The sequence below is a fragment of the Mustelus asterias genome, chromosome 9 (assembly GCF_964213995.1).
Source record: "Mustelus asterias chromosome 9, sMusAst1.hap1.1, whole genome shotgun sequence".
Lineage (NCBI taxonomy): Eukaryota > Metazoa > Chordata > Chondrichthyes > Carcharhiniformes > Triakidae > Mustelus > Mustelus asterias.
In genome coordinates, this window is record NC_135809.1 from 15,091,377 (window position 1) to 15,118,157 (window position 26,781).

Here is a 26,781-nt window from a genome sequence, read left to right on the forward strand (position 1 = left end):
ATGTGTGTGAGAGTGAGTATGAGTGCATGTGTGTGAGAGTGAGTATGAGTGCATGTGTGTGAGAGTGAGTATGAGTGCATGTGTGTGAGAGAGACACACATACAAACAGAACTAATGAGTGCACACGTGTCTGATCTGAAAATCCAGCTCTCCAGCAGCATTCCTAATATTAAACCAATTTGTGAGCACAAGAGCAGCATCACCACCCCAATTAAAAATGACAAAAGGTTAAATATTTGTTGAATAAGAGAATTTTAAAATGACAATAAATGTATACATATAAGAAATAGAAAATACTTTCATAAATTTGCTTTTACGTGCCTATTGAGCAAAAACTCATTTTTTTGTTGTTTAACCCTTCAACATAGTTAAGGATGTTTCTCAGGGGTTCCATCAGTGCTCTTAGGAGGTCAAAAGAGTTCCGTGGCTGGAAAAGTTTGGGAAACCCTGATTTAATCTAATCTACAAAGAGCTTGTAGACTTCAGATTGATGGTCTATCTGGTTGCTAAAGATATTTTACATCAAAGGGCATCTGCTCTGAACTAGTAACTTCACTGTAGTGTTAATGTAAGCCTACTTGTGACACTATAAATAAATTTTAAACTTTAAAATACCCAGAAAATGTAGCTTGCTATGAGGGTGGCAGCCCTGATTATTTGTTGGTCGGCCGGATTTGCTAACTTTTACCCCACTCATTTCTGTTTTATTTATTCAAAATTTCTGGAGGAATGTCTGAATGTAGTTTTTTTTCTGATTAATCTGACATGTTAAGTATTCACATATATTTTCATGAGTAAGCAACTTACCCGAGGGCAGTAGATTCTGTGTCAGCTCTGGCGTAACAGAGGGAGCTGTTGGTGATTGCTGGTAGTGCACCTGCATGGGAAGTGGTGTAGCCCTTCTTTGGATCCCTACTATGTGTATTTGTGCTTGCCCACTATTATTGGGATCTTCCATTCGTTTTACCGTATGGGTTGGAAATAGAGACCTTGCATACAAGACAAAAGAAAACATGTCAAGCTCTGTAAGCAACCAACCAATTCAGGTGTTCTGAACAAAACTATTCAGACTAGACCATGTAGTTACTGTTCCATAGATAGGTAATTGAGCATTTTAGAATGCTGTAACATATCACTCCCCAAATCTATTTTTCTTGCACAGCAAAATATTAAAAACATAACTCAGGCAAAGGAGCATTCAGGGATTTTGAGCAGGAGAGATCATATTTCCCCGTGGGAAAAACAGAAATGTGTTTGCCTTTCCAAAGCTATTGTTCACTTGTTCAAGGTCTTTTCAGAACTGGCACTGACAGAAGCCACGCACCGAGATGGTTCATAAGGTATATATAGGGGCAGAATTAGGCCATTCGGCCCATTGAGTCTGCTCCGCCATTCGATAATGGCTGATATACTCATCCCCATTTTACTGCCTTCTCCCCATAACCCTTCAACTCATTACCACTTAAAAATCTGTCTATCTCCTCCTTAAATTTACTCACTGTCCCTGCATCCACCGCACTTTGGGGTAGTGAATTCCAGTTTCACAACCCTTTGGGAGAAGTAGTTTCTCCTCAACTCTGTTTTAAATTTGCCACCCCTTACCCTAAGACTATGACCTCTTGTCCTAGAATGCGCCATAACAGGAAGCATCCGCTCCACGTCTACTTTATCCATATGTTTTACCATCTTGTATACCTCAATTTGATCTCCCCTCATTCTTCTAAATGCCAAACAGTATAGGCCTAAACTGTTCAATCTCTTTTCATATGACAAACCTCTCATCTCTGGAATCAATCTAGTGAACCTCCTCTGAACTGTCTCCAATGCCACTACATCTTTACTCAAACAAGTGTACCAAAACTGTGCACAATATTCCAGGTGTGGTCTCACCAATGCCTTGTATAGTTGCAACAATACTTCCTTACCTTTATTTTCTATTCCTTTAGCTATAAATGCCAACATTCCATTCGCTTTCTTTATTATCTGCTGTACCTGCATGCTAGTTTTGTGACGCATGAACGAGGACACCCAGATCCCTCTGCATCAGAGCACTCCGAAGTCTCTCCCCATTTTAGATAATAAGTTGCCTTCCCATTTTTCCGACCAAAATGCATGATCTTACACTTATCCACGTTAAACTCCATCTGCCACATTTTGGCCCACTCTCCTAATCTATCTATATCCATTTGTAAGGTTCTTACTTCCTCATTGCAACTTACTATCCCACCTATTTTTGTGTCATCTGCAAATTTGGTTATAGAGCCTTCTATCCCTGTATCCAAGTCGTTAATATAGATTGCAAATAGCTGGGGCCCAAGAACCGAACCCTGTGGTACCCTACTAGTTACATCCTGCCATCCAGAAAAAAAAATATTTATCCCGACTCTGTCTTCTGTCCAGCCAGTCACCTATCCCAAGCTAATAAATTACCCCTAATCCCACGTGATCTAACCTTGTGAATCAACCTTTTGTGTGGCACCTTATCAAACGCCTTCGGGAAGTCCAGATACACTACAAATACAGGATCCCCATCATCCATTTTGCTTGTTACATCTTCAAAAAACTCTAGCAAATTAGTCAAATATGATTGGCCCTTCATAAAACAATGCTGACTCTGATGAATAGCGTTTTGACTTTCCAAATGTCCTGATATTGCTTCCTTGATAATTGATTCTAACACTTTCCCAACAACAGCTGTTAAACTAACTGGTCAGTAATTTCCCACATTATTCCCACAAGATAGGTGCCAGCACATGGAGAATGAACTGCGAAATAACAGAAACAAGTCTTACAATCTTTTTATTACCCTTGGGTTGTGTCACTGACAATGCCAACATTTTTTGCCAGCATTTTGTTGCTCACTCAAGTTTCCCTCAAGAAGATAGTGGTACGGTTTTGTTCCATACCCTCCCAAAAAATACTAACTTTGTCAATGGTGGAGGGAGTGAAAATCATTTCCACCATCAAATAGTTTGACTTACCTGAGACATCTGTTAAATCCTGTTGAAGTCAGAATTCCACCCCGAGCTAATTTACTGCACACAGAAAGATATTCAGAGTACAGATCCACTCGCGAGACGGAGCCTTCCAAGGAGGTCTCAAAATGTGCACTTAACCTGAATAAGCAAGAGACCAAATTTCAGAAAGAACTTCATGGACTTAGAATATGGTGCCTTACATAATTTAACAGAGAGTGGACAGAGCTCAGAGAAAAAGCCATTCCAATAGTAATTATTTTCTTAACTTGCTGCAGTTTCATTAGTGTTCCCAGAGTTAAGTGGTAAAATTAGCTATTTCATTTAGGCTCTATACCTTTGGCAAGGATACCATAAAGGCTTTATCCATTCAATTAAATTTCCTGACAGAAAAGGGCACTTTCAGTATTCAAGCGGTTTAAACAATTTACTGTTAAACATCAATATTTCATATTTTATCCATTTCTAGGAAGGCTATTTTTAAACTACTAGGTGCTGACGATCTTTGGACAGTCAAGGTGGCAGTACAAATGAGTGAGCACTTACATTCCAAAACACATCTTAATCTATTGACAACAATAAATGAAGACAATGTCAAATGTTAATTCAAATGATGTGTGGAAATTAATTTTTTTGAGTTAATAATGACAGGCTCAGTCAAATGCCAAAGAAAAATGGTCAGACTCCCTCTTGCTGGAGATAGTCATTACGTGGGACGTTTGTATCCTTTCGAGCAAAAGTAAAATGAGCAAGGCATTAAGTAAATAACATTTAGCTCACTGCATGGGAGACTGTACATTGCAGCGCCTTACATAGCAAGTTTGCACTGTATTGTGAAGGCTCACTTAATCCTGGATCTTAATCACACTTCCCATTGAACTTTGCAGACTGCTTTATAGAATAACTGTCTAGTTTGCCAAGTATCTGGAATTGGTCATTCGATTTGACAACTTCCCAGAATCTTGCACTTTGGTCATACTGCTATCTGTCTACAGATCATAGGCAAATGACTGTGGTCATTGGCCGAATAAGCATTATGCTCACTTTTACTGACGCCAGCTTTTTACTCCCACATTTTAAAAATGGAATTCAAATTCTCAAACTATACAAACTTCCGTTCTTAGTCCAGATCTCTAGATTACAAGTCCAGTAGCATAGCCACTCATCCAAAGTTAAATTATGTAATCAGAGGATAATAAAAGCAAAATACTACAGATACTGGAAATCTGAAATAAAAACTGAAAGTGTGGAAAACACTCAGCATATGTAGCAGCGTTGGTGGAGAGAGAAACAGAGTTAATGTTTTGAGATGAATATGACATCATAGAATAAGATGGTTCCAGCATGAAAGACATCACAAAGCGAAACGAAAAGGGCTTGTTTCAAGTTCTACAATGGGCAACAGCTTGGGAGAAAACATCAGCCATTTTAAACCAGTAATAAATTGAGAAAAATAAATATTCATTTGTAGGCTCAATGGCTTGGAATTCTTTAGCTCAAAATTATGGCAATGTTCAAATAAACAATATTAGTAATAAAGTAACTCAAGTATCAGGATTTGCTTAAATACTGTAATACATTTCCCCATTCCTTTGGAATATCAAAGTAACCAAAAAAAATACAAATTATTTTCATACCATAACTAATTTACCTCCTCTCTCATTCTTTGTGCTATTCTAACTTTAATCGTTCTACTTAATCTGACAGTTCAAGTTCTCTACATCACATTTATTTGGGGCAAAAAAAAACATCCTTTTAGTTCCTTTTTTTGGAGATGGAAGCAACTTTTAAAAATAACTTGGGTTGGATGCGCTAAAGAATGGCCTAAAAGACCAGCTTTTCAACTCATTAAAAGCCAAAAAATTAAATTAGCCATTATACCCTGACCATTTCAATCATTGACGTGTCTACCTATCAAGAGACGATGGAATTTCCAATGTAAAAAATAAAATGTTGCTGATGTCTTAGAGAAAAAGAGCATGTCCATGATGTGCAAAAAGCTTATGCTTCTCAATATTGAATGTATATTTTAGACTGGTATGCTAAAAATACAATTCGAGTTGCATTGTTGTGTTGGCATTGCATTTTGGCAAATCTTTAATCTTTCATCAAGATTCAGGATCTTAGCTCAAGGGAATTAACCTCTTCTCATATTTAGCATCCAATATCAAATAAAGCATTCCAATTTTATTCACAGAACAGTTGGCCAGGAGCTTTTAGCAAGATTAGCAATTTGCAGCACAGAAACAGACCAGTGTTTATGTTTCTTACAAGCGTCCTCTCACCCTATTAACATATTCTTCTCCCTCATGGACTTATCCAGCTTGACCTTAAATGCATTTATACTATTTACCTCAGTCACTCCATCTGGTAGCAAATTGCACACTCAGCATTCTGAATGAACAAGCCACTCAAATTCCTTACTGGATTTATTAATGGCTATCTTACATTTATAGCCTCTAATTTTAGATGCTCCCAGAAGTGGAAACATCTTCTCTACGCCAATGTAACAAGCTCATTCATAATTTCAGGCCACATCTGTGTCTTCACTAGAGCCCCTAACTGTTCAGCCTTTCCTGGTAGTTGTAAACTCAATTTTGATATCATTCCTGCAAATCATTTTTGCACTTTCTCCAGTGTTAACATGGCATGACCATTTCAGTAGTAAAACAATGCCACACCATGGACATTTTTGGACTAGGATCTGAATATATTTCACATATAGGAATATTAAAGTTTGTAAATGAAAACACTGTCTTTAATGGATTTAACTCAGATCCCAGGGATGAACGAATAATGCACTCATCCAGTCTCTTATTTGTTTTTACTATTAAATATTTGACTTAACATTTCATTGTGTATGTCATATTTATTGAATAAATTTATTTTTCAATCTATCCAAAAAAAATGGTCAACTATATTAAATATAAGCAGAACAGATTAACTGCTGTTAATAATCTCAAAACCACCTCAACGAAAACTGATTTTCTAAACAGTTCAAAGTGGGGCCTGACAGCTATCAAATCAAAATATAGTCCACAAGTTCTTTAAATATTGAATCCAACCAACAGTGATTGTATTTATTTTCAGTCATAATTTTAAAGAACATTTTTTTTTAGATCTCCATGGAGTGATACTAACTTTTCATAATTATTTAACTTGTGTAACACTACTAAAAAATAAACATAAAAGTATATTTTATGGCATGACCTTTAAGAGACTGATTGTATCCAAAATCAAGTTTCAGTAAATTTTAAGTCTTCCATGCCTCCAGCTACTAAATAATTCACAACAGCCAAACATTCTGGCTAATTTTATATGAACCAGCTAAAGAGGTGTGTAATAAAAACCAGAACAAAATAATGTTTTTAGCTACTATTCTGCACTTCCTGTATCCTAAAGTGGATAGTATGTACAAACAATGTTGAAACTTATATTAGCAAAAAAGCAGTATCAAAACACTGTTTTAACTCGACTGTGTACAAAGGTTTAAGACAAGTTTCTTTTTTTATTATTCTTTCATGGGATTATGGGCATCGCGAACAAGGCCAGTATTTGTTGCCCATCCCCAATTGCCCTTGAACTGAGTAGTTTTTCAGGTCAATTCAGAGGGCGAGTTAAGAGTAACCATATTGTGTTGGTCTGGAGTCACATGTAGGTCAAATTTCCTTCCCTAAAAGGACATTAATGCACAAGGTGGGTTTTTACGACTATCAATGTAGTTTCATGGCTGATGTTTCCGAATTGATCAATTAATTGAATTTAAAATGGTTGCCATGGTGGGAGTTAAACCCGTGTGCCCAGAAAATTAGCCTGGGCACCTGGATCACTAGTCCAATGACATTAACACTACCCCATCATCTCCCACAATCATTATAGTTGAAATACGTAATTATTATACTACATTTTCCTTCACCATTTATACTTACCACTGGCAGCCAAACTTTTCACTGTCAACTTCTAGTCCTGGAGGTGTTACTAATGCAGAGCCAACTCTTGCTGCTGTGCAAGTGAGTAAGAACAAAAGATCAATGATGTGGGATGGTGGTGGGTGGGGGAAAAGGGAAGAGTAATGAAGGAATACCATCATACATCAATGAAGTCATATGGGACAGATTGTTTTTGCTTTGTTATGAACAGTAACTTAAACATTTTTTTTTAAATATATATATATATGCAGTTAACCACCCTTGTATTTATTTTACACCTGTACTTCCAACTAGAAAAAAAAGGGAAATTAGTCCTCATTGTAAGTTCTGTTCTCCAAACACAACTTTGCATATAAACACTTGGGTTTACCTGATTGTATGCATGTTGGTAGATATTCTCAAATGTACCCACATGCTCTGAAGTGACCTTCTGCATAGTAAGTGGCGCTCCCTCCCATCAATGCTGGAGAAGAGTTAGAAGTTACTCATTGAAATGATGTAGAGTCTCAGCACCAGCAGGTGGTGCCACAGGCTATGAGGATAAAATTCTCAGTTCTGGAGATCATTTGGCCAATACAGGAAGGAGAGATACAGGGACCAGAAGCAGTATATTTTTTTAAACTAGAAGCATTCCTCCGTTTCTCTCACCCAGCTCACTGCTATCTGCTCTGAGCCACACTGGCAAAGAACTTCAGTCAGGTCAACCATCAACTCTTTACAGCTGCCACCCTTTCAACCTTGTTATCTATTGTAACCATCACTGATAGGACAATCTCTGATCATTTTTTTAAAAATCGCTCTCTACTTGTACCTTTTTCCCCACCAACTTCATTTCATTCCGTGCTCTCTCTCCCACCCACCTGGGAAAAAAACATTCCCTCAAGTCTATTACCACTATCTTCATATTTCCAACTAGCGAGATTTTGTTCTGCAATTTGTCATTACATTTCTGCAGTTACTAGTTTTGCGGAATCACAATCCATCATCTTTGGTTCCCTTGTCCTTGTTAAAACCATTAAACTCTCATCCCCATCGCTCCCCTGGTGTACCTCCTACATTCGAACAGTTCAAGTCTAAAGGGAAACAGACTTGAACATCTTTGGCAGACAACTGGTTTAGTGATCCATTGTCAAATCTGACTGGACCACATAAAGCATCATTAACGTCTGACATCCAATTGTTCAAAGATATCCAGGAAGGTAAGGATAACACCAGACTTCTCTTCACCACCACAAATTGTCTTCTTAAACCACCCTCACATGCCTTCTCCACCCTCATCTCCAACATTAAGTGCAAGAAGCTCAGGAACAACTTTGCTACTTGGTACAAGATCAAGACTATCCATTCAGTTGCCTCTGTAGATTCCCGCCCTTCCACTAGCTCACCAGGTCAAACTTCCTCAAAAGATCCCCTTGCCCAAATCCGGAATTCCATCTTTCTCTAGTTTCTCTCCCATCTTTCCCCCATGCCCTCTCTCAGCTCATCTTGCCGATGAGACGCATTGCTTTCTTTCCAGTCACCAGACTTCCCTTCCTGGCTTCTATTTTGCTGATATTGTTAAAGGCTTTCTCACTTCACGTACTGTCCCTTCTCCATCAAATCAGCGGTCAACATCCTTCTCCTCAAAAAAAAATTCCTGGACTCCTCCATCCTGCAAAATGCAATTCCTGTAACTTCTTTCTTAAGTCCTTGAACTTATGATCGGCTCCTAAAACCTTGTCCACCTTCCTCAGAATCACTCCTGCCCAGTGCGAAAACAGCTTACCAAAGTCACAAATGACATCTTAGCTGACTTGAACAAAAGTAAACTCTCCCTTCTAGAACCAGCTGTACAAAATTGACCACAAAATTCTCTTCCAACATCTTTCCATCGTGATCCAATTGGGTGGAATTTGACTCACTTGGTTCAATTCTATCTACCCAGAGCATCAATGGTAGTGGTTTCTCTTCCTACTCCCATAACTTTACCTCATCACATATCCCCAAGAATTTACCCTCGGACCCTTCCTGCTTCTCATCTGCATGCTACCCCTGGGCAATATCTGAAGATTCAACATCAGTTTCCACATGTATGCCTTTATACGCAGCGCCAATGCTCCCTCCAAGCTATTTGAGTGTATGGTTACACTGCAGGTCAGAACTCGCTTCTTCTTCAGCAGTCCTTCAGGGTCGAGGATGACTTGCCTCCACTCCGAAGAGGTGGGCTTTGCAGTGGGTGAATAGTCCAATCCTGGAATTGCAGACTCTGCCACAGGTTTGGCAGGTGGTTTGATGAGGTGTGTGGGTGGGATGATCTGGATTCTGCACTTTTTTCTGCTGTTTAAGCTTGGTCTCCACGTGCTCCACCTGGTGATACGAGGTGATTGGCACCTTCGTGGATGCTTCTCCAGTTTGTGTGCTCTAAGGCAAGCGATTCACATGCGTCAATGAGGATGTTGCATAGATTTAGGGACGTGTTCAGAGTGTCCTTGTTGCGTTTCCTCTGCCTTCCTAGTGACCGCTTGCGATTGCAGAGCTCGGAATAGAGCACTTGTTTCGGGAGTTTAGTGTCGGACATGTGGTCATTGTAGCCCGCCCATTACAGCTGGTTGAGTGTGACCAGTGCCTCAATGCTAGGGATATTGGTCTGAGCGAAGATGCTCACATTGGTTATGCCTATCCTGCCAGTGGATTTGCAGGATTTCGCATAAGCAAAAACGTAGGCAATGTTAGTTATATCTCTCCAGGGATTTGAGGTATCTGCCATACATTGTCCATGTTTCTGATGCATACAGGAGAGCGCGGACCACAGTTGCTCTGCAGTCCATAAGCTTGGTGCTGGAATTGAGGTCTCGGCCTTCGAACGCTCTGTTCCTCAGGCGACCGAAGACTGCTGCTCCCTGCACTTTTCATGTGCTGACGATCGTGTCCATTGTGCCTCTTGATGGGCGGAATCTGCACTGAGACTCAGCCAGAAGCTCTTCAGCTACTGGGCGGAGGCGGGTGAGGAGGATTCTTGATGACTTTTCCTGTGGTGGAGAGAATGGAAATCCCTCTAACTTCCACAGTCAGACCTGTCTCTTTTCTTGAAGACGGTAACAATTAAGGCGTCTCGGAGATCTCCCGACATGCTCTCTTCCTTTCAGACAAGGGTGATGAGGTTGTGGATTCTTGTCAAGAGTGCCTTTCCTTCAGCGGGGATTCCATCTGCGCTGGAGGTCTTGTTGTTTTTCAGCTGTTAGATTGTTTTTTTGACCTCACGGTGAGCTGGGGTTGCGCTAAGACGGTGGTGGGTAGTGTGTTGTGGAATGGTGCCGAGGGCACTTGAGTCGAAGGCTGCATCTTGGTTGAGGATGCAGCAGCAAACACTACGCACAAAAGAAGCAGTCGCTTTAAGATATGGGTGACAATTTTAAAGGGACCACACAATAGGAAATTAGTCGGAACACTGCCCACTTCTACCTCATCTCCACCTGTTTCAATCATTCAGGTTTCTAAATAATTGAACCACTTATACAATACTGGATGAATATACATTTTCTCCAAATAAATACTAAGACGACAAAGGGCACTGTCTTCTGTCTATATTATAAACTTTGCTTTCTAGCCAATGACTCGATCCCTCTTCCTGGCAACTATCCAAAGCTGAACCAGATTGTGTGCAATCTGATCCCAAGATGAGCTTTCTAGCACATCACTAAGACTGTTCAGTTCCAACTCCATAACATCACCCAATTCAGGCTCAGCTTACCTGCTACAAAACTGTCATCCACGCCTTTATCACATCGAGACTTGACAATTTTAAACACACTCCAGGCTGGTCTCCCACATTCCACCCTCCACAAACTCTGCTGCCCATGTCCTAACTCACACCTCGTCTATGCTTGCTGAACTAGAGTGGCTCCCAGTTAAACAATACTTCAATTTTAAAATTCTCATCTTTGTTTTCGAACCCCTACATGGCATCACCACCTCCCTATCACTGTGATTTCTTCCGGGTTTACAATTATCCCCTCCAACCATGCCCAAGACCTCAGAGAGAGCTCTGCCAATCCTGGCCTTTTGAGCACTATCAATATTATTTCACTCTGTTACTATTGATCTTGTCTTCAGTTGCCAAGCCCCTACGCTCAAAAACGTCCTCAGTAAACTTCTCTATTTCACTTTCCTCCTTGATGTCAGGTTTTTTTAAAAATCAGGTAACACTTTTAACACATCTTGGGAGATTATGTTACCTTAAAAGGTGCTACATAAATGCAAACTATTGTTTTTGCAGTTAATATTTGGCATAGGGTTTAAGGTCACAAGAAGTTATTCTCCCAGGCCATACAAATTAGCTTTCTATTGCCAAATAAATACATCTAGCTGAACATCAAGAGACTAAAACAAAATTCTATAAGGAAATAAAATACACCTTTGGTAGTTAGCTGCTGGTGAGAGTTGAAATAAGCCACAAATTAATCAGCAAGAAAGCAAAGGAAGAAACAAAGATTGCAGATGAAGGATAGGCAATATTGCTTGAAAAATGTCTAGTGTTTTGCTTTTCAGCTTGTAAAAGGTTAAAAAGCAACTTGCCCCATCACAACACACAATTGTTTATTTTTTGAGCTTGAGTACCTGTTAATGCAATTCCCATTTCCCTTGGCACTACCCAACCACCACCTCTCCCTCACACACCATTTCCCCTCCCCACAACAGTGTCAAAATGCTTTGCTGAGAGAGGATCAACAGGTTTGTGCCAGAAAACCATTCTTTGGAGAACAGAAATTACAGTGGGCAACTTCCATTTCTCCTTCAAAAGCAGATCTTCCATCTATGGAAGGTAGATCAACGGGGACAGAGAAGTGCATATCCAAATATCAAATTAAACAATTACCACAGTGAATAAATCCCTACTGCCCAATTTAAGACTATAATGCTTCTAAATTTTGTTGTAAGTTTATATTTTCTCCCCTTACACTTTTTCAGGTCTCCCCTCGCCACAGACCATTCTCCAAGTCACGAGGAAGTGCATGAACATGGCCCCGGGGAAAACATCCCTCCAAATTTTCCTTCCTCTCTGTGAGAATATGCCTGGTCTCTGCTGTTGAACAAAGAAAGATGGCAGTCATTTTCCAGCAGCCATACCATGGTTCACGTTGGTTAGGAATAAAAGGCCAAGTGGCAGGCCTGGGATGAAGCCAAATAACTTGAAGGTTAAAAACTCCAAATTGCAACGGAGATTGACAAAACAAGAACATCTAGGGACGGAACATTAATTGATCAGTTATCCAAATGGTCTTTACTAGCTGCTGCCCTAGATAGCCTGGTATCATTGGTATCTTCTGAACGTCACTCTAGCCAACAGCTATCAACTTTGTACTACCAACAATTTTATGATAGAGGTGCTGGTAGTGCAAAGAAATTTTGGAATAGTTATCAGGTGAATCTACAGAAACTAGTAACTGGATATTTCTGATGCTTGTGTCTATGTGATTTAAAATTTAGTTTGTCTGAGGTATTACTTTCATCCCTTTACACTGAACCCATTGCAGAACAGAACCTTCCTATAGCCACTGATCTGAGGCAAAACAACCCAGCAAGGACATGGGAATGATTTGAAGATCCTGCTGTTTACTTGGCTCGTAACAAGAGAAATATCACGTCTACTTGAAACCATCCAGCAACATAAAGTTATGATTACTAAAAGAAAAGGCAGAATTCTTGAGCAAAGAAGGATGAGACATTAGGAAGAAGAAATTGGGCAATATGGGTTTAAGATCTAAGCCAATAGTGAGGAAACAACCCATACCATGCAGGGGGTCCTGTGGGGAAAAATAAAGTGCAACTTTCTATGTATTCAATGTTGTACATGTACAGTTAGGGAGACCCAAGTGTTTGTATGTGGAAGATATAAATCTGAAAAGAAAAAAATTAAATAAAAAACCATGGAAACAAAATAGTTCACACAAAATTTACAAATGTCACACAGGCAAAATTCTTGTGATTTTATTAAGTGAAGGGAAAGGTTATTAAATACTTTCCAATTCAATATTTAAAACTAAAAACTTTTAAAGACCTGCTAGATCATCATAAATTTTCATCAGATATTTTCTCTCCCATGAAGAAGACTGCAGGTCAGTTGGAATCCAAGCTGATCCATTGACATGGTTTGTGAAGACAGTCCACATACACATTGGTACTCGAGAATGAAACACTTGCTTTAAGGGCATCTTCAGTCAGCATCAAGCATATTTGGACACAAAGTATGGTCTATCAATTTGTGCTGAACTAAATGCAGTTGAGCTGTGGGTGTGCAGCAACTAGCAAGGAGGTAGAGTTTAAATGGATCCACATAACCAAGAGATTGGAGACTTTAAATGTGAGCAGCAATTATATTTTTGAGCATTAATTTTAATCCTCATCAGTTATCCTTATTGAAGAAAATCTCAGTCAATATCTCACTCAATAACTCAACAGATAGATGCAAAGTGCTGCGACAACAACCTTTATTGTGCTTGACTGTGTTTATAAAAAGTTTGCTAATTGTTTGGAAGTTTTTGTTTTAGGAAGTGAAGCTAACACAAGGCGAGGTACAAGCAGAGATAAATTTATGGAGTCACACATCTTGAGGAAGCTAATTAATCTTTACATGGGGGTATGACCATATTCACGACAACCATCTCTTTTCTATGCTCTCAGCAGTCAGTTCAAACCCCTGAATTTGAAACTTTTCCCAATTTTCTCCCCTTCTTAAGGAAAGCTGTGACACAAGTTGCTGGTAGATTGTAGTTGGCCATTCACCAGGTGCAAGTTGGCAGATTATGTGGCTTAAGTAGGCATCATCAAAAATCTGTTACCATACTCAACTGATATCCATGCCTGAACACTTTCCAAATGGAAACAAAAATAAAAACTCACGATTGACAAAAGAAACATCAGAATATTCATCCATATGGTTTGATTTTCAAGAGGATTTTGAATTTCAAATTTCAAGCATTTTAAATTTTACCACTAGTCACATACCTGTCACTGATGTGACGTGGGTTGGTACATGCGGCAAATGCTCCATTGCTTGTGGTCTGATCTCTGAGATTACTCGATGGTTAGAACTTTGATACTCAATTAGTTTCACTGCAGTAGGTGCATCAGACTCAAACGACTGGATATCCACCGACACAAGACACACTAACATATCTGATAAGAAAAAAGAAATTGCTTAACAAACAAGACCAAAACTAAAGTGGAATATGGTTTTAGTAATTGTTTTCTAATTTTAAATGGCCAAGTTTTGAATGATGATGAAACTGGTTAACAAATATAATACCCGCTAGCCGTGTTAAATTGAGAACATCTAATGAAGGGTTAAGTTCACACCAGTCCCCCACCCCCCACACACAAATGCTGCCTCACCTGAGTATTCTGAGTACTTTCAGCATTTCTGTTTTTATTTTCATAAATACCTCCAGCAGGTGGCTTCGCCTCCAGCAGCTATGAAACAATGCTACACTGCAAGGTACATGGAATGAATATTTACTGGTTCTCTCTGGCTATTTTAACCTATTCCACCAGATTTGGCTGGGAGATTTTGTTGTAATAATTTGCTTTTTGAAGACTTGTTCCTGCACTTGTATGGACACCGTACTGTCACATTTTACACGATAATTTCTGGTAAGGCTAATTTCTGACTGAAAATCTATTTCTTTACTTGTTTTTTTCCCTTCATTTGGCTCATGAACAACTGTGTACAATTTGCCCTGCTGCACCTCACCCTAGAATCTCCAGAAACAGTCAAAGAATCACAAATAAAAATATCCCAACAACTTGCATAGCATCTTAATGTAACAAAACATCCTGGAGGTGCTTTACAGGAACATTATAAAATAAAAAATTACACTAAGACACAAAAGCAGATATTAGGCCACTATTGTCTTAGGTCTTAGAAGGTTGTGGGCCTGGAGATTACAGAGATATGGAGAGGACAAAGTTATGGAGGAATTTGAAATCAAGGATGAGAATTATGAAGTCAATAATTGACTGGGAGCCAATGTAGGTGAGCCCTCACAGGGGTGATAGGGAATGGGGTTTGCTGCGAGTTAAGATGGGCCAGCAGTGTTTTTGAATACCTTAAAATTATGGCAGGCAAAATGTGAGAAACCAGCCAAGGGTGCGTTGGAATAGTCGAGTCTAGAAGTAATGAGGCATCAAAAGGGTTTCAACAGCAAATGCGCTGAGGCAGTGGCAAAGTCAGGCAATGTTACAGAGGTGGAACTAGGTACTCTTAGTGATGGCAGAAATAAGGGGTTGGAATCTTATCTTTGGATCAAATGTGACATAAGGATTGCGAACAGACTGGCTTAATCTCAGACTGTTCCCAGTGAGAGGGATGGAGTCAGCAATTAAGGAAGGGTTTGGAGATGGGACCGAAACAATGGCTTCAGCATTTCCCAGTATTTAACTGGAGGAAATTTCTGCTCATCCATTTCTCGATGTTGAATAAACAATCAGATAATTTAGCAATGGAGAAGGAATCAAGAGAGAGGTGGTGGAGAGATAGAGCTGGGGTGCTATGTCTTCAAGAGACAGTATGTAGATGAGAAGTAGGAGATCGATTCTTGGGTATTGCAAGAGGGAACTGTGCGGGGGCAAGAAGAGAAAAGTCACTTTAGCTACAGTTGGATAGTTATGAAGCCAGATGAGGGCAGTCCTAGTCAGCTGGACGATAGTGATAAAGAAGCATTGGAAGAGAATGGTGTGGTCAAACATATCAAAGGCTGCAGACAGATTGAAAAAGACAAGGAAGGAAAGTTTACCTTCATCAGTCTACCATCATCACTAGTTTCCTCAGAAAACTCCACTGCTGCTAAATTATCAGACTGCTTATCCAATATCTGATCCTGGATGAGGAATATTTTTCTCCAATTAAATATTGGGAAGACAGAAGCCATTATTTCCAGTCTCCACTTCAAAGTTCATCCCTTAGTTACTGACTCCATCCCTCTCCCTGCCAACAGTCTGAGATGAAGTCAGTCTGCTTTCAATATTTGATCCAGAGATGAGCTCCTGGCTTCACATCCATGTCAACACCAAGACCGCCTAGTTCCATCTCCATAATGCTGCCTGATTTTGCCCTTACCTCCGCTCATCTGCTGCTGAAACTCTTAATTCATTTCTCCTTTGCATCTAAACTAACTACTCCAACACATTCCTGGCTGGTCTTCCCCATTCTACCCTCCATAAACTTAAGGTCATCCAAAACTCTGCTGCCTGTCTTAATTTGCACCAATTCCCATTTCACCCCTCTGCTCACTCGCCTACATTGACTCCTGATCTTGACTTTATAATTCTCAAACCTTATTTTCAAAATCTTTCATGTCCTTGATCCTTCCCCACCTTCTCCAGTTCTGGCTTCTTGTGTAATTATAATTGTTCCACTATAGACGGCCGTGCTTGCAGTCTAATTCACAAACTCGAACTCCTTCCCCATACCACTCCTTTCTTCTGCACATTCCTCCTTTAAGGAACTCCTTAAAACCCATCTCTCTGACCACGCTTTAGGGCATCTGACCTGATATCAGCTTGTGAGGCTCAGAGCCCGATTTTACCATTTTCATTCTAAGTGCTGAATCTGGGTGTAATGCAGATCCGACTTGGAAATCTGCTTTCAGGCGCCCCGATACGCATTCAGCCTGAAAAAAAAAAATCACGGGTCCCATTCGCGGTGTGGGCGGGGCTTAGTGTGCCCAAAACGATCGGAGCTCTGAACTGCGCATGCGCAGTTAGAAAAAAAATTTGAAAAAGCGTGCCCGTGTCAGATCGCTCCCGGGCTGCAGAAAGTGGCCCGTGAGCAAAAAGCAGGAGCAATGGCCCCACACACATCACTGTCCCCCTTATCCACCCCCTACACACATCACTGTCCCCCTTATCCATCCCCCCCACTACCCACACACATCACTGTCCCCCTTATCCACCCCCCCACTACCCACACACATCACTGTCCCCCTTATCCACCCCCCACACTACCCACACACATCACTGTCCCCCTCAACCACCCCCCCCACTGCCTACACACATCACTGTCCCCCTTAACCACCCCCCCCACTGCCTACACACATCACTGACCCCCTTAACACCCCTCCCCCCGCTACCCAGACAGATCGCCACCCCTGCCCCACTCTCCCCCCCCCCCCACCAATCACCCACAGAGTGGCAGCGGATCCCCCTGCCCTCCCCCATGCCCCCATCAGAGATCCATCTGCCCCCCCTCCCCACGAAGGAGCGATTGGACCTCCCCTCCTCTGCCACCCCCCACCCCCCCACCAGAGATACATCTGACCTGCCTCCCTCCTTCCCCCCCCTCCAGACAACGATCAGCCCTCCCCTCCCCAGACAACGATCGCATCCCCCCCGCCCCCTCCGACCTGCCTCCCTCCTTCCCCCCTCCAGACGACGATCAGTCACTCCCCCCCCCCCCTCCCAGAGAATGGTCTGGCGCCCCCCCCCCCCCCGCGAGATGAACATCTGACCCGCCTCCTCCTGCCCCCACCAGAGATACATCTGAGCTGCCTCCTCCTCCTCCTCTCCCCCCTCCCCCCCCAACCAGACAACGATCTGGCCTCTCTCCCATCCACCCATGCCCCCCCGCCTCCCCGAGAATGATCTGGCCCGCCTCCCTCCTCACCCCCGCCACTGATCCAAGTCAGAGAGCCTTTGGAGGCTCTGAACACGCTCTTCAGCAGCTGGAGCGCCCGATTCAGACTTTTATTCAGCAGGTCCATTACAGCGCGATTCCGGATTGGCAAACACGGTGGTAAAGGGGGAAATGCTGATAAAGTTGGGCGGGAAGTTCATTAATTCAATTTAAATGTATGCAAATTGCGTTAATGGCCTCACACCCGACTTTACCACGTTTTCACGCCCGAAAACGGGCGCAACACAATGGTAAAATCGGGCCCTCAGTGTCACTCCTATAAATAACTATGGGATGTTTCATTACATTAATGGCACTATATAGAAACATAGAAAATAGGAGCAGGAGGAGGTCATTTGGCCTTTTGAGCCTGCTCCGCCGTTCATTAAGATCATGGCTGATCATCCAACTCAATAGCTTAATCCTGCTTTTCCCCCATAACCTTTGATCCCATTTGCCCCAAGTGCTATATCCAGCCGCCTCTTGAATGCATTCAATGTTTTGACATCAACTACTTCCAGTGGTAATGAATTCCACAGGCTCACTACTCTTTGGGTGAAGAAATGTCTCCTCACCTCCGTTCTAAATGGTCTACCCATAATCCTCAGACTGTGATCCCTGGTTCTGGACTCCCCCACCATCAGGAACATCCTCCCTGCATCTATCCTTTCTAGACTGGTTATAAATACAAGTTGTTGCTGTTGATTTTGTACCAGCATTTCAAAACTTGGCATGTTGTACCACTCCGACTACCTTTCCAGGCCAATTCCATACTCTCTTTATCTATTACCTCCCACTCCAGCTAAGTGCTCTCACATTCCCAACTTATTCTTCACATCTAAATTAAAATCTTCAATTACACATACAAGTCTATAGGACATTAGTGAGGCACAAAATCAAAACATCAATGGTGTGAAATGGTTCTTAAAATAAAGTAGCTGCAACTCCTCAGAAAAGCACAACTAAACTGAAGGGCAACAGACATGGCAAACAGTCAATTTAATATATTTATGCCATAGTTCAGTGATTCATTCATCAATTCAAACTCTAAGCACTTCATACAAAAGCACAAAATGTTCTTAAGCATATTAATTTTAGGTAAAATGTGACATTTCTTCAAATTCAGTTCATTCTCGTAAGTAAGTTTAAAAAAAACATTCATGGGATGTGGACACCACCTTCAAGGCCAGCATTTATGGGCCATTCCTAATTCTAATTTTATTCGTTCAAGGAATGTGGATGTCACTGGTCGGGCCAGCATTTGTTGCCCATCCCTAATTGCCCTAAACTGAGTGGCTTGTTAGGCCATTTAAGAATCAACCACAAGACTGCCGATCTGGAGTCACATGTACGCCAGACTGGGTTAAGATGGCAGATTTCCTTTCCTTGATTCCCTTTCCTAAAAGGCATCAGTGAAGCAAATGTTTTTTTTTGCAATCGACAATGGTTTCATGGTCATTATTAGACTTTTAATTCCAGACTTTCTTTTTACCGAATTCAAATTTCACCATCCACCACGTTGGGACTTGAACCTAGATACTCTGTGCTTTACCTTGGGTTTCCTGATTACTAATCCAGTGGCAATACCACTAAGCCATTGCCTCCCCTTAAATTACCCTATAGAAAATGATTCAGTAGTAAGTGAGGCTACCACATGGTAATTAACAGGAATTTTCCTTGCCCACGTTGACCTGGTGCCATGAGACTTCATGGGGTCTACAGTCAACACTGAGCGCAACCAGAACCACTCCACCACCACCTTTGCTGGGTCTGCCTTCCTGGTGGGAAAGGATATACCTAGCATTGGTAATGGAGGAGTCTAGAATGTTTCTGAGTGTATGACTATGTCAGGCTGTTGCTTCATTAGTCTGTGGCACAGCGCTATGAATCTGGGCACAAGTCCCCAAATGAGGGTGGAAGACTATACAACATTGACTGTGTCTTTGCCATGTCCAGAACTTAGGTGGATGTGACTATCCAATTTTAATTTTCATTGTTCTCTTTAATAGCAGTCTGATACAACGGAGTGCTTTGCTAGGCCATTTCAGAGGGCAGTTAGGAGTCAACCACATTGCTGTGGGTCTGGAATCACAGAAGCCAGACCAGTAAAGGACAACAGATTTCCCTCTCTAATGGACATTAGTGAAGTATTTGGGGTTTTTTTTCCACAAGATATGGAAATTGACTGATAATAGCTTTTTATTCCAGATTTATTTAATTAAATTTAAATTCCCTAGCTGCTGTGGTGGAATTTGAGCTCATTAGTCCTCTGGATTACCAGTCTGCTGATATAAACACTATGAGCAGGATTTTTCAGACGGCTGTGTTTCCCCAAAGAGTCCTCTGCCACCCAAAGGGTCGAAGAGGAATGCGTTCCTGCAAGGGGCGGTGGTAGATGGCATGCAGGCCATGCGTTTCATTTTACGAACACTTACACCTTCAAATCCATGGGCAGGGAACCATAAAACATTACCCTATGTTACAATTCCCGACCCAGCACAGGCCAACACTGCTCTCCCCAAAGCGGCCGACACTGCTCTCCCCAAAACAACTGTGGCTTTTTGGGACAGAAGTATATTTTTCCCTTTAAGTTCACATTAGAAGGCTCTGGCATGTTCAGATTCGCTCTTCTATATCCTCATTTTAAATCCAGAACCGAGTGTATTTTCAGGTACGTGGGAGATGAGAAGGCCATGGTTTATAAGATTACACATTAAATGGATTTGAACATTCTGAACAAAGCAAAATTGTAAAAACATTTTACAATTCCGTGCAGCATGCAAGTTAGAAATTAGGATCAACAATACAATGTAGTACCACGTCACAGTTGAGTTCTCCAAGAAGATGCAACATAAATACTGATTCATTCAGTTTAGATAATCTCAAGCGACTTTGCTATAATTAGCAAGTGGCATTAGAAAGAAAACTCAGCAGTTACTGCCGTCCAGAATGGTGAAAGATCAAGATGTCTAAATGGCTGTCTTTATCTCCAATAACCTTTAAACTTACCCACACTTTTTTCCACGCTAACTATCTTTGTGCAGGGTATTTCTCCTAGTTGAGTAAGCATGTATAGCACTTCTAATGAAGAGATGACCAGCAGCATATCAGGTAAAGTTAGATGGCATATGATCTCTTTGTAAGATTCCTGATCCACATATTCACATATCAAGTCTGCATTATCTTCTGCTCTACATAGATTTGCTAGTATTTCCATACCTAAAAAATGACAAAAAATTAAGTATGAAGACAATGCGTAAAATCAAAGAGAAAGAATGGCATTATTAAAGCAGCTACTCACCTCTCATCTTCAAACACTTGTCACAGGAAAGTAGACATTTAGTTACAGTATGAAAAATTAGGTGGGTACTTTTAAAATCAACAGGATCCAACTGAAGCTGCAAAATTATAAACAAAAAAGGAAAGTTAAATTATTTCATGTCTACTTGTCACTTAATAAGTTCTATTAACTGGCAACGGTACGCACTGTTGGTCCATGATTCACGTCAAGAACAAATAGGAAAAACCATAGCTAAAAATTAATTAAACTATTGTAGGACCACCACATGCAACACATTTTGTAGCCTACGATGTTCAAATTCACTGCGAAGTTAATGTGCAAAAAAAATTAAAGCTTCCTTATGTAAGCAGGAGTTGGCTGGCAAGTGGCATTAGAAAGAAAACTCAGCAGTTACTGCCGTTCTATCATTATAAACTGTTAAGGATTCAACCCAGAAATTATCTGATGCCATTATTTTAGAAGAAGAAGAAAAAATGGAAGGAACAATAATAAAATGTGGAATATTAAATGACTGTGTATTGAAAATATATTGGATCTATTATCGGAAACTCTCCTGGGAATGTGAGCAGTCCAAGTCAGTATTACAAGAGGTCCCATTCCTACACGTTGACAAAATGCAATATATTGGGGTAGAGTTTGCTGTTAAAGCTAATGCACTCACCACTAATTTTGTGCAATGGTACAGTATCTTCAGGCAAGGAGCAGATGCATGTTTAAATGGAAATATCCAAAAGTTGTTTCAATTGTGCCACTCCACTGTTAACTTTGCAGAAAAGAGAACCAACTGTCTGCCTCTGCTGAAGTGCACTGAATAGTGTGAAGTTGTTGCATTTGCAGTATGTATTAAACTCACATAAACAATGACGATGCCATTAGCCAGACTTATTATTTTGACAGCAAATTCTGGCCTGCCATTTAAAGCTTAAGTATCCTTTTAACTGTGAGGTTAGTGTTATTTGCTACCATTCCCCACCGCTCTGGCACCAAAAATTAACTCCCATTCCTTCAGGATATTAATTGCTGCTGGACATTGAGAAACAAAAGTTATTTTTCCTTTGTCTCTTTATTCTCTCTCTAAATTCAGTTTTTTTCCCCTCTCTTTATTTCTCGATTGTACCAGATTTAACATGGACTTCGCCCACTCAAATTTATGCTTCTTTTTCAGTCCTTGTGCGATTAACTTTACAATCTTTCAATAGTTGAGATACACAGATGTTTGCCCTATTCACTCAGGTCCTGAATGTTCTGTTTTGCATGCAATGCAGATATCAGCTCACACTTTAAAGAACTTGCCTTGCAAATTACTTTTAGAAATCCTATAAATTCAAATGTAACCAACAAAAGTTGCTGTTAGATGCACTACCACAGCAACATCTGAACCATTAGATTACAGCTTTAACATTCATAATAACAAAACAGGATGGGCAACATTTCTGCTGGTGGGTTTTAAGTTGTGTCATAATAGGCACCCTAGCCTATATGTTTTGGAATGGCAGTATGTAATAATTCTGTAGGAATGCTTTATTTTCTGTCAGAAACATGCATGTACATAGGTCCCTTTCTTTCTTGATCTTATTTGTCTCCATTTTGACGTCAGGATCAATGGAAATGTCAAGCTGTTTTTGAAATACAATGAGAACCTCAGGCTTCTCTATTCCATTAACATCTCCTAAAACCCATCTCACTTCCAAATAGTGCGAGGAGATCATTAACTTGTTGTTAAGGTTGAGGCTATCTGATTTGCCGCCTCCCACAACTTCCCACTCCCATGAAACCAAACTTGCCCCAAAACTTCCTAACTTCTTCCTGGTCCTCAGGCTAGCTGACATAGTAATGGGCTCGCCCATTTAGTACTGTCTCCCCCTTTTTTAAATTGACAATCACTCACCCCCACATTACAATCCCATTCTCTTTGATAGTGTCCCATCTCTGACCTCTGTTTTCTCTTCAAGAAGGATGGACAACAAATGCTGGTGCCCACATCCAATGAATAAAAAAAATACCACACCTTAATTGGGACAATTTTTTGCAGCAGTGCTGGAAAACTTTAAACGTTGAGTTGCAAGAAAATATGCACCGAATTAACAGTGTATATTTTACTGCAACTCAATTTTTAAAGTTTTCCAATTATGCTTCCAACACACTCGCATCACCAAATAGCCCTAACCAAAGTCACAAATTTTTGTGGGCACCAGAATTTGATACCCATCTCTAATTAACCTCAGGGAATCCCTGGCTGCCACAGAGCCAGGGAATCGGGTTCGATTCCCAGCTTGGGTCACTGTCTGCGTGGAGTCTGAATGTTCTCTCCATGTCTGCATGTGTTTTCTCCGGGTGCTGCACAGTTCAAAAGATGTGCTGGTTAGGTACACTGGCCATGCTAAATTCTCCTTCAGTGCACCCGAACAGGCGCCGGAGTGTGGCGACTAGGGGATTTTCACAGTAACTTCATTGCAGAATTAATGTAAGCTTACTGTGACACTAACAAATAAACTTTAAACAGATACACCTACAGTGCTGTTAGAAGGGAGTTCCAGGATTTTGATCCACTGACAGTGAAGGAACAACAATATGTTCAAAGTCATCATGGTGAGTGGCTTGGAAGGGAACTTATAGGTGTTGTTGTTCCCAAACATCTGCTGCCCATGGCCTTCTAGGACGTGGGTTTGGAAAGTGTTGCCAAAGGAGCCTTCACGAGTTGCTGTAGTCTATCTTAATAAATGGTGCATACTGCAGCCACTGTGCATCGGTGGTGTAGGGAGTAAATGTTTAAGGTGATGGATGGGGTACTAATCAAGTTTTGGATGGTGTTGAGTTCCGAGGGAGCCCTACTCATCCAGGAAACTGGAGAGTATTCCATCACATTCTGACTGTGCCTTGTAGACAATGGGCAGGCTTTGAGTCAGGGGATTAGTTATTTGTCTCAGAATTTCCAATCTCTAACCTGCACTTGTAGCCACAGTATATATACGGCTGGTCCAGTTCAGTTTCTGATCAATGGCAACCCCTGGATGTTGATAGTGGGGGATTCAGCAATGGTAATGCCACTGAATATTAAGGAGAGATGATTATATTATCTGTTGCTAGAGATGGTCATTACCTGAATGTCTTTGAAAATGGTTGAGTGGAAAATGGTGAAGAAAAAGGCGCAGCATAGCAAAAGGAGCAGCAGGTTACGTGTTCAAGTGAATTAAACCAGCAATTTAAGTGAAAAACAAATTTTGTGGCAAATATTGCACTGTAACCAGAGAAAAATTAATTTGTAAATGTTTGACTAAAGAGAAATCAGAAGAGATGATCAAAGGGGGCATAATGAAAATATCTACATGCAGCATGCCAAGTACCAGGTCCAAGGTGTGCAAATAAGTATTTAACCAAGATTTGAACATGTTCCTTCATTCAAAAAAATGGTTCAATGAAGCAGAAATGAAAAAAGCTCGTGATGCTTTGAGGAATTCAATTTTTGTTCTGGCTCTTTAGCTTTCAAGAACTGGCCACAGCTTACATAAAAGGGGACAAAAGAAAATGTCAAAAATTAAAGTTACATTATTTCCTTACTATCATTAGGTGTACACCATATCACAAAAATCCTATCTTAAGGTTCAATACAGGATTATTTGTGTACAGTTGATGCCAAAACATTTGTAAAAGTTAGGAAATCTCATTATTTCCACATGCAAGCCGATTATTTCCCAAAATAAAATAAAGACCCTTTATGAAATTTACAGGTCACACAAAAATTTTAGTAAATAAATCTAATTTGCCTTATAAAATAGCCTTTTCTCTGGAGACAAGTTTCATAAATGTGTTACATTAGATAAAGCACATGGTATCATTCAATTTAAATTAGGGTTTGTAACAGCACAAGAGTATAAACAATTTTACTGACTGAAATACACTATTTGTCAGAATAATTTCATACCTCAGCTGCTACGTTACCCAATGTGTCCAGCCCCAGTTGCTTGAGAGAAGCATACTGACAATGGGAACATAACAACAGGAAACGGACACATGTACGGTGAGCTGCCAATAGCTTCACATTTCCTTCCTCAAATGACAAATTGCGAAGGATTACTGCTATCTGAAGTACACGCTGTCCCTCAACATCATTGATGCCCACTTTATGAGGGGGATGGAATAAAGATGTCTCCATATCGATTTCTATACTCGTACCTAAATTAATAAAGAGATCAATTTTATTTAACAAGGTAAAAAGATCTGGTTACATAAATAAAAATCCAAATTTATACAGAAAACAAAGCAGTAAAACAGAACAAAAGATTTCAGATGCAAAAAGCCGCTAACCTCTGCTCCATATTTCCTTCAACAATACAAGAGACACGGGGAACTCATCACATGAAAATGATGGGTGACAATCTTTTTTTTTTAAACCTTTGTACCATACAGCATATTTAACATTCATAAGCTGCAGTTCACCTGCCACCTCACGTCATAAAACACAGTGCAATTAAAATTATTGTACTATAATAAATAATAAATATCAACTTTTCAGTTAAATATTTGTTCTGGCTCTTGAGCTTTCAAAAATTTATTACTTCACTAACCTTGTGATCCATTGTTCCTAAAAATAATGAGTTCCCGTATTTCATTATCTTCAACATTGTCTTTCCAGAACTATGAAAGTCAAAACAAAGAAGCCATTTTAAATGTTACGCATAACAAATTTCTTATTGAAATTTTATTAAACTGTATTCATTGCAAAACTGCATATAAGCTGGAAAGACAAACTTATACAATAGTTCTTCAAAATGTCATGTTTAGGAGTGTTATATAAAGTACTGTAACGATGGGCATTTGGAAACCATTTTTTTTACAGAAGTGAAAGAGTGGCAATTAATCATCATGCAAGAGTTTTATTAGGCAACATTTTGAAAACTGGAAGACACATACACAATCCTTGAAATGTTTATATATATTTGTGAATCTGTATTTAGATAGAACAATTGTGACAGCTAAACATAACTTACGCATTCTAAAATAAACTCCAGTTAAATTCTGAATAATTACAGAACTTCACCAATCACAAAATTATCCAAGCATATCAAATACTCATCTGTTATTGAAGATTTTAAATTACTAAAATAAGCAGGAGCTTTTAAGGTGAGTTTTGTTTAATTCCTTGCATTTTAAAAACTGTAATTTTGAGAGCATAAAAGGCTGGGTTGTTGAGACTATTATATTATATTTGAAACATTTGGCCAACACAACCCAGAAACAAGGATGCTCAAGCAGGTTATAAATGACACCTCAGATGTACTGCAATTTTTAAATCAAATTGGCCTTTTGAAAAAGCACTGGCTTGGAATTCTTTTGAACAGTGGCCAAGGGACAGCATTTAATGCTGACTACACTGACAGCTGGTCAGAGTTTCAAAGACTTTGAGGGTCTAATCCAGCAAGATGCCCTCTACAGAAAATCTATGGAGTATTTTAGGAACAACATGGCACTTCAACTAATCAGGTTGAAGAAGCTTCACTGAGATAGGGGGCTGGATTTTGCCAGAATAGCTGCAAGCCTGACATCCAGCATAATTCCAGGTCAGGAACTAGGACGTGGCAGGCATCAGCTGCAATCTTCCAAAAGGTGTCCAATTAAGAAGCTGTCTCTGGGGGTTCTGTCCAATTAAGGATGGCAAGGGAATAGACAGGCCCAAAGGGAGGGCCCACAGATGTCTTGCCAACACCCCAGTCAGAGACTCCTTCTGAAGAATTCTGGAAGTACCAAAAAAGTGCAAAATACAAGGGCTGGCACAGCTGACAGGCCATCAATGTGGTGAGGAAATCCTTCTGCAGGATGGCCTGAAACAACAGCTGTGGCCCTCTGGCACACCGTTTTTGATTCCAAAACAGATAACAAGTCAATGTGATGCAGCAGAAAATTGTCAACACAATTGTAGAATCAGATTCT

At 40.4% G+C, this 26,781-nt stretch overlaps 1 protein-coding gene across 3 annotated transcripts in view; it reads right to left on the reverse strand.

The window, feature by feature from the left end:
* arid2 (AT-rich interactive domain 2) overlaps positions 1-26,781 on the reverse strand; it is a 98,928-nt gene that overhangs the window by 15,544 nt on the left and 56,603 nt on the right. For 2 of the 3 annotated variants that reach the window (XM_078219720.1, XM_078219718.1), the window contains exons 7-14: positions 25,419-25,488; positions 24,776-25,026; positions 20,854-20,950; positions 20,562-20,771; positions 13,889-14,059; positions 6,905-6,977; positions 2,982-3,116; positions 808-989 (exon numbers count right to left, since the gene is read on the reverse strand). In XM_078219720.1, coding sequence (XP_078075846.1) covers positions 808-989; positions 2,982-3,116; positions 6,905-6,977; positions 13,889-14,059; positions 20,562-20,771; positions 20,854-20,950; positions 24,776-25,026; positions 25,419-25,488 — 1,189 coding nt within the window. The remainder of the gene's footprint in view (positions 1-807; positions 990-2,981; positions 3,117-6,904; positions 6,978-13,888; positions 14,060-20,561; positions 20,772-20,853; positions 20,951-24,775; positions 25,027-25,418; positions 25,489-26,781) is intronic. The other variant, XM_078219719.1, reaches the window with a different exon arrangement.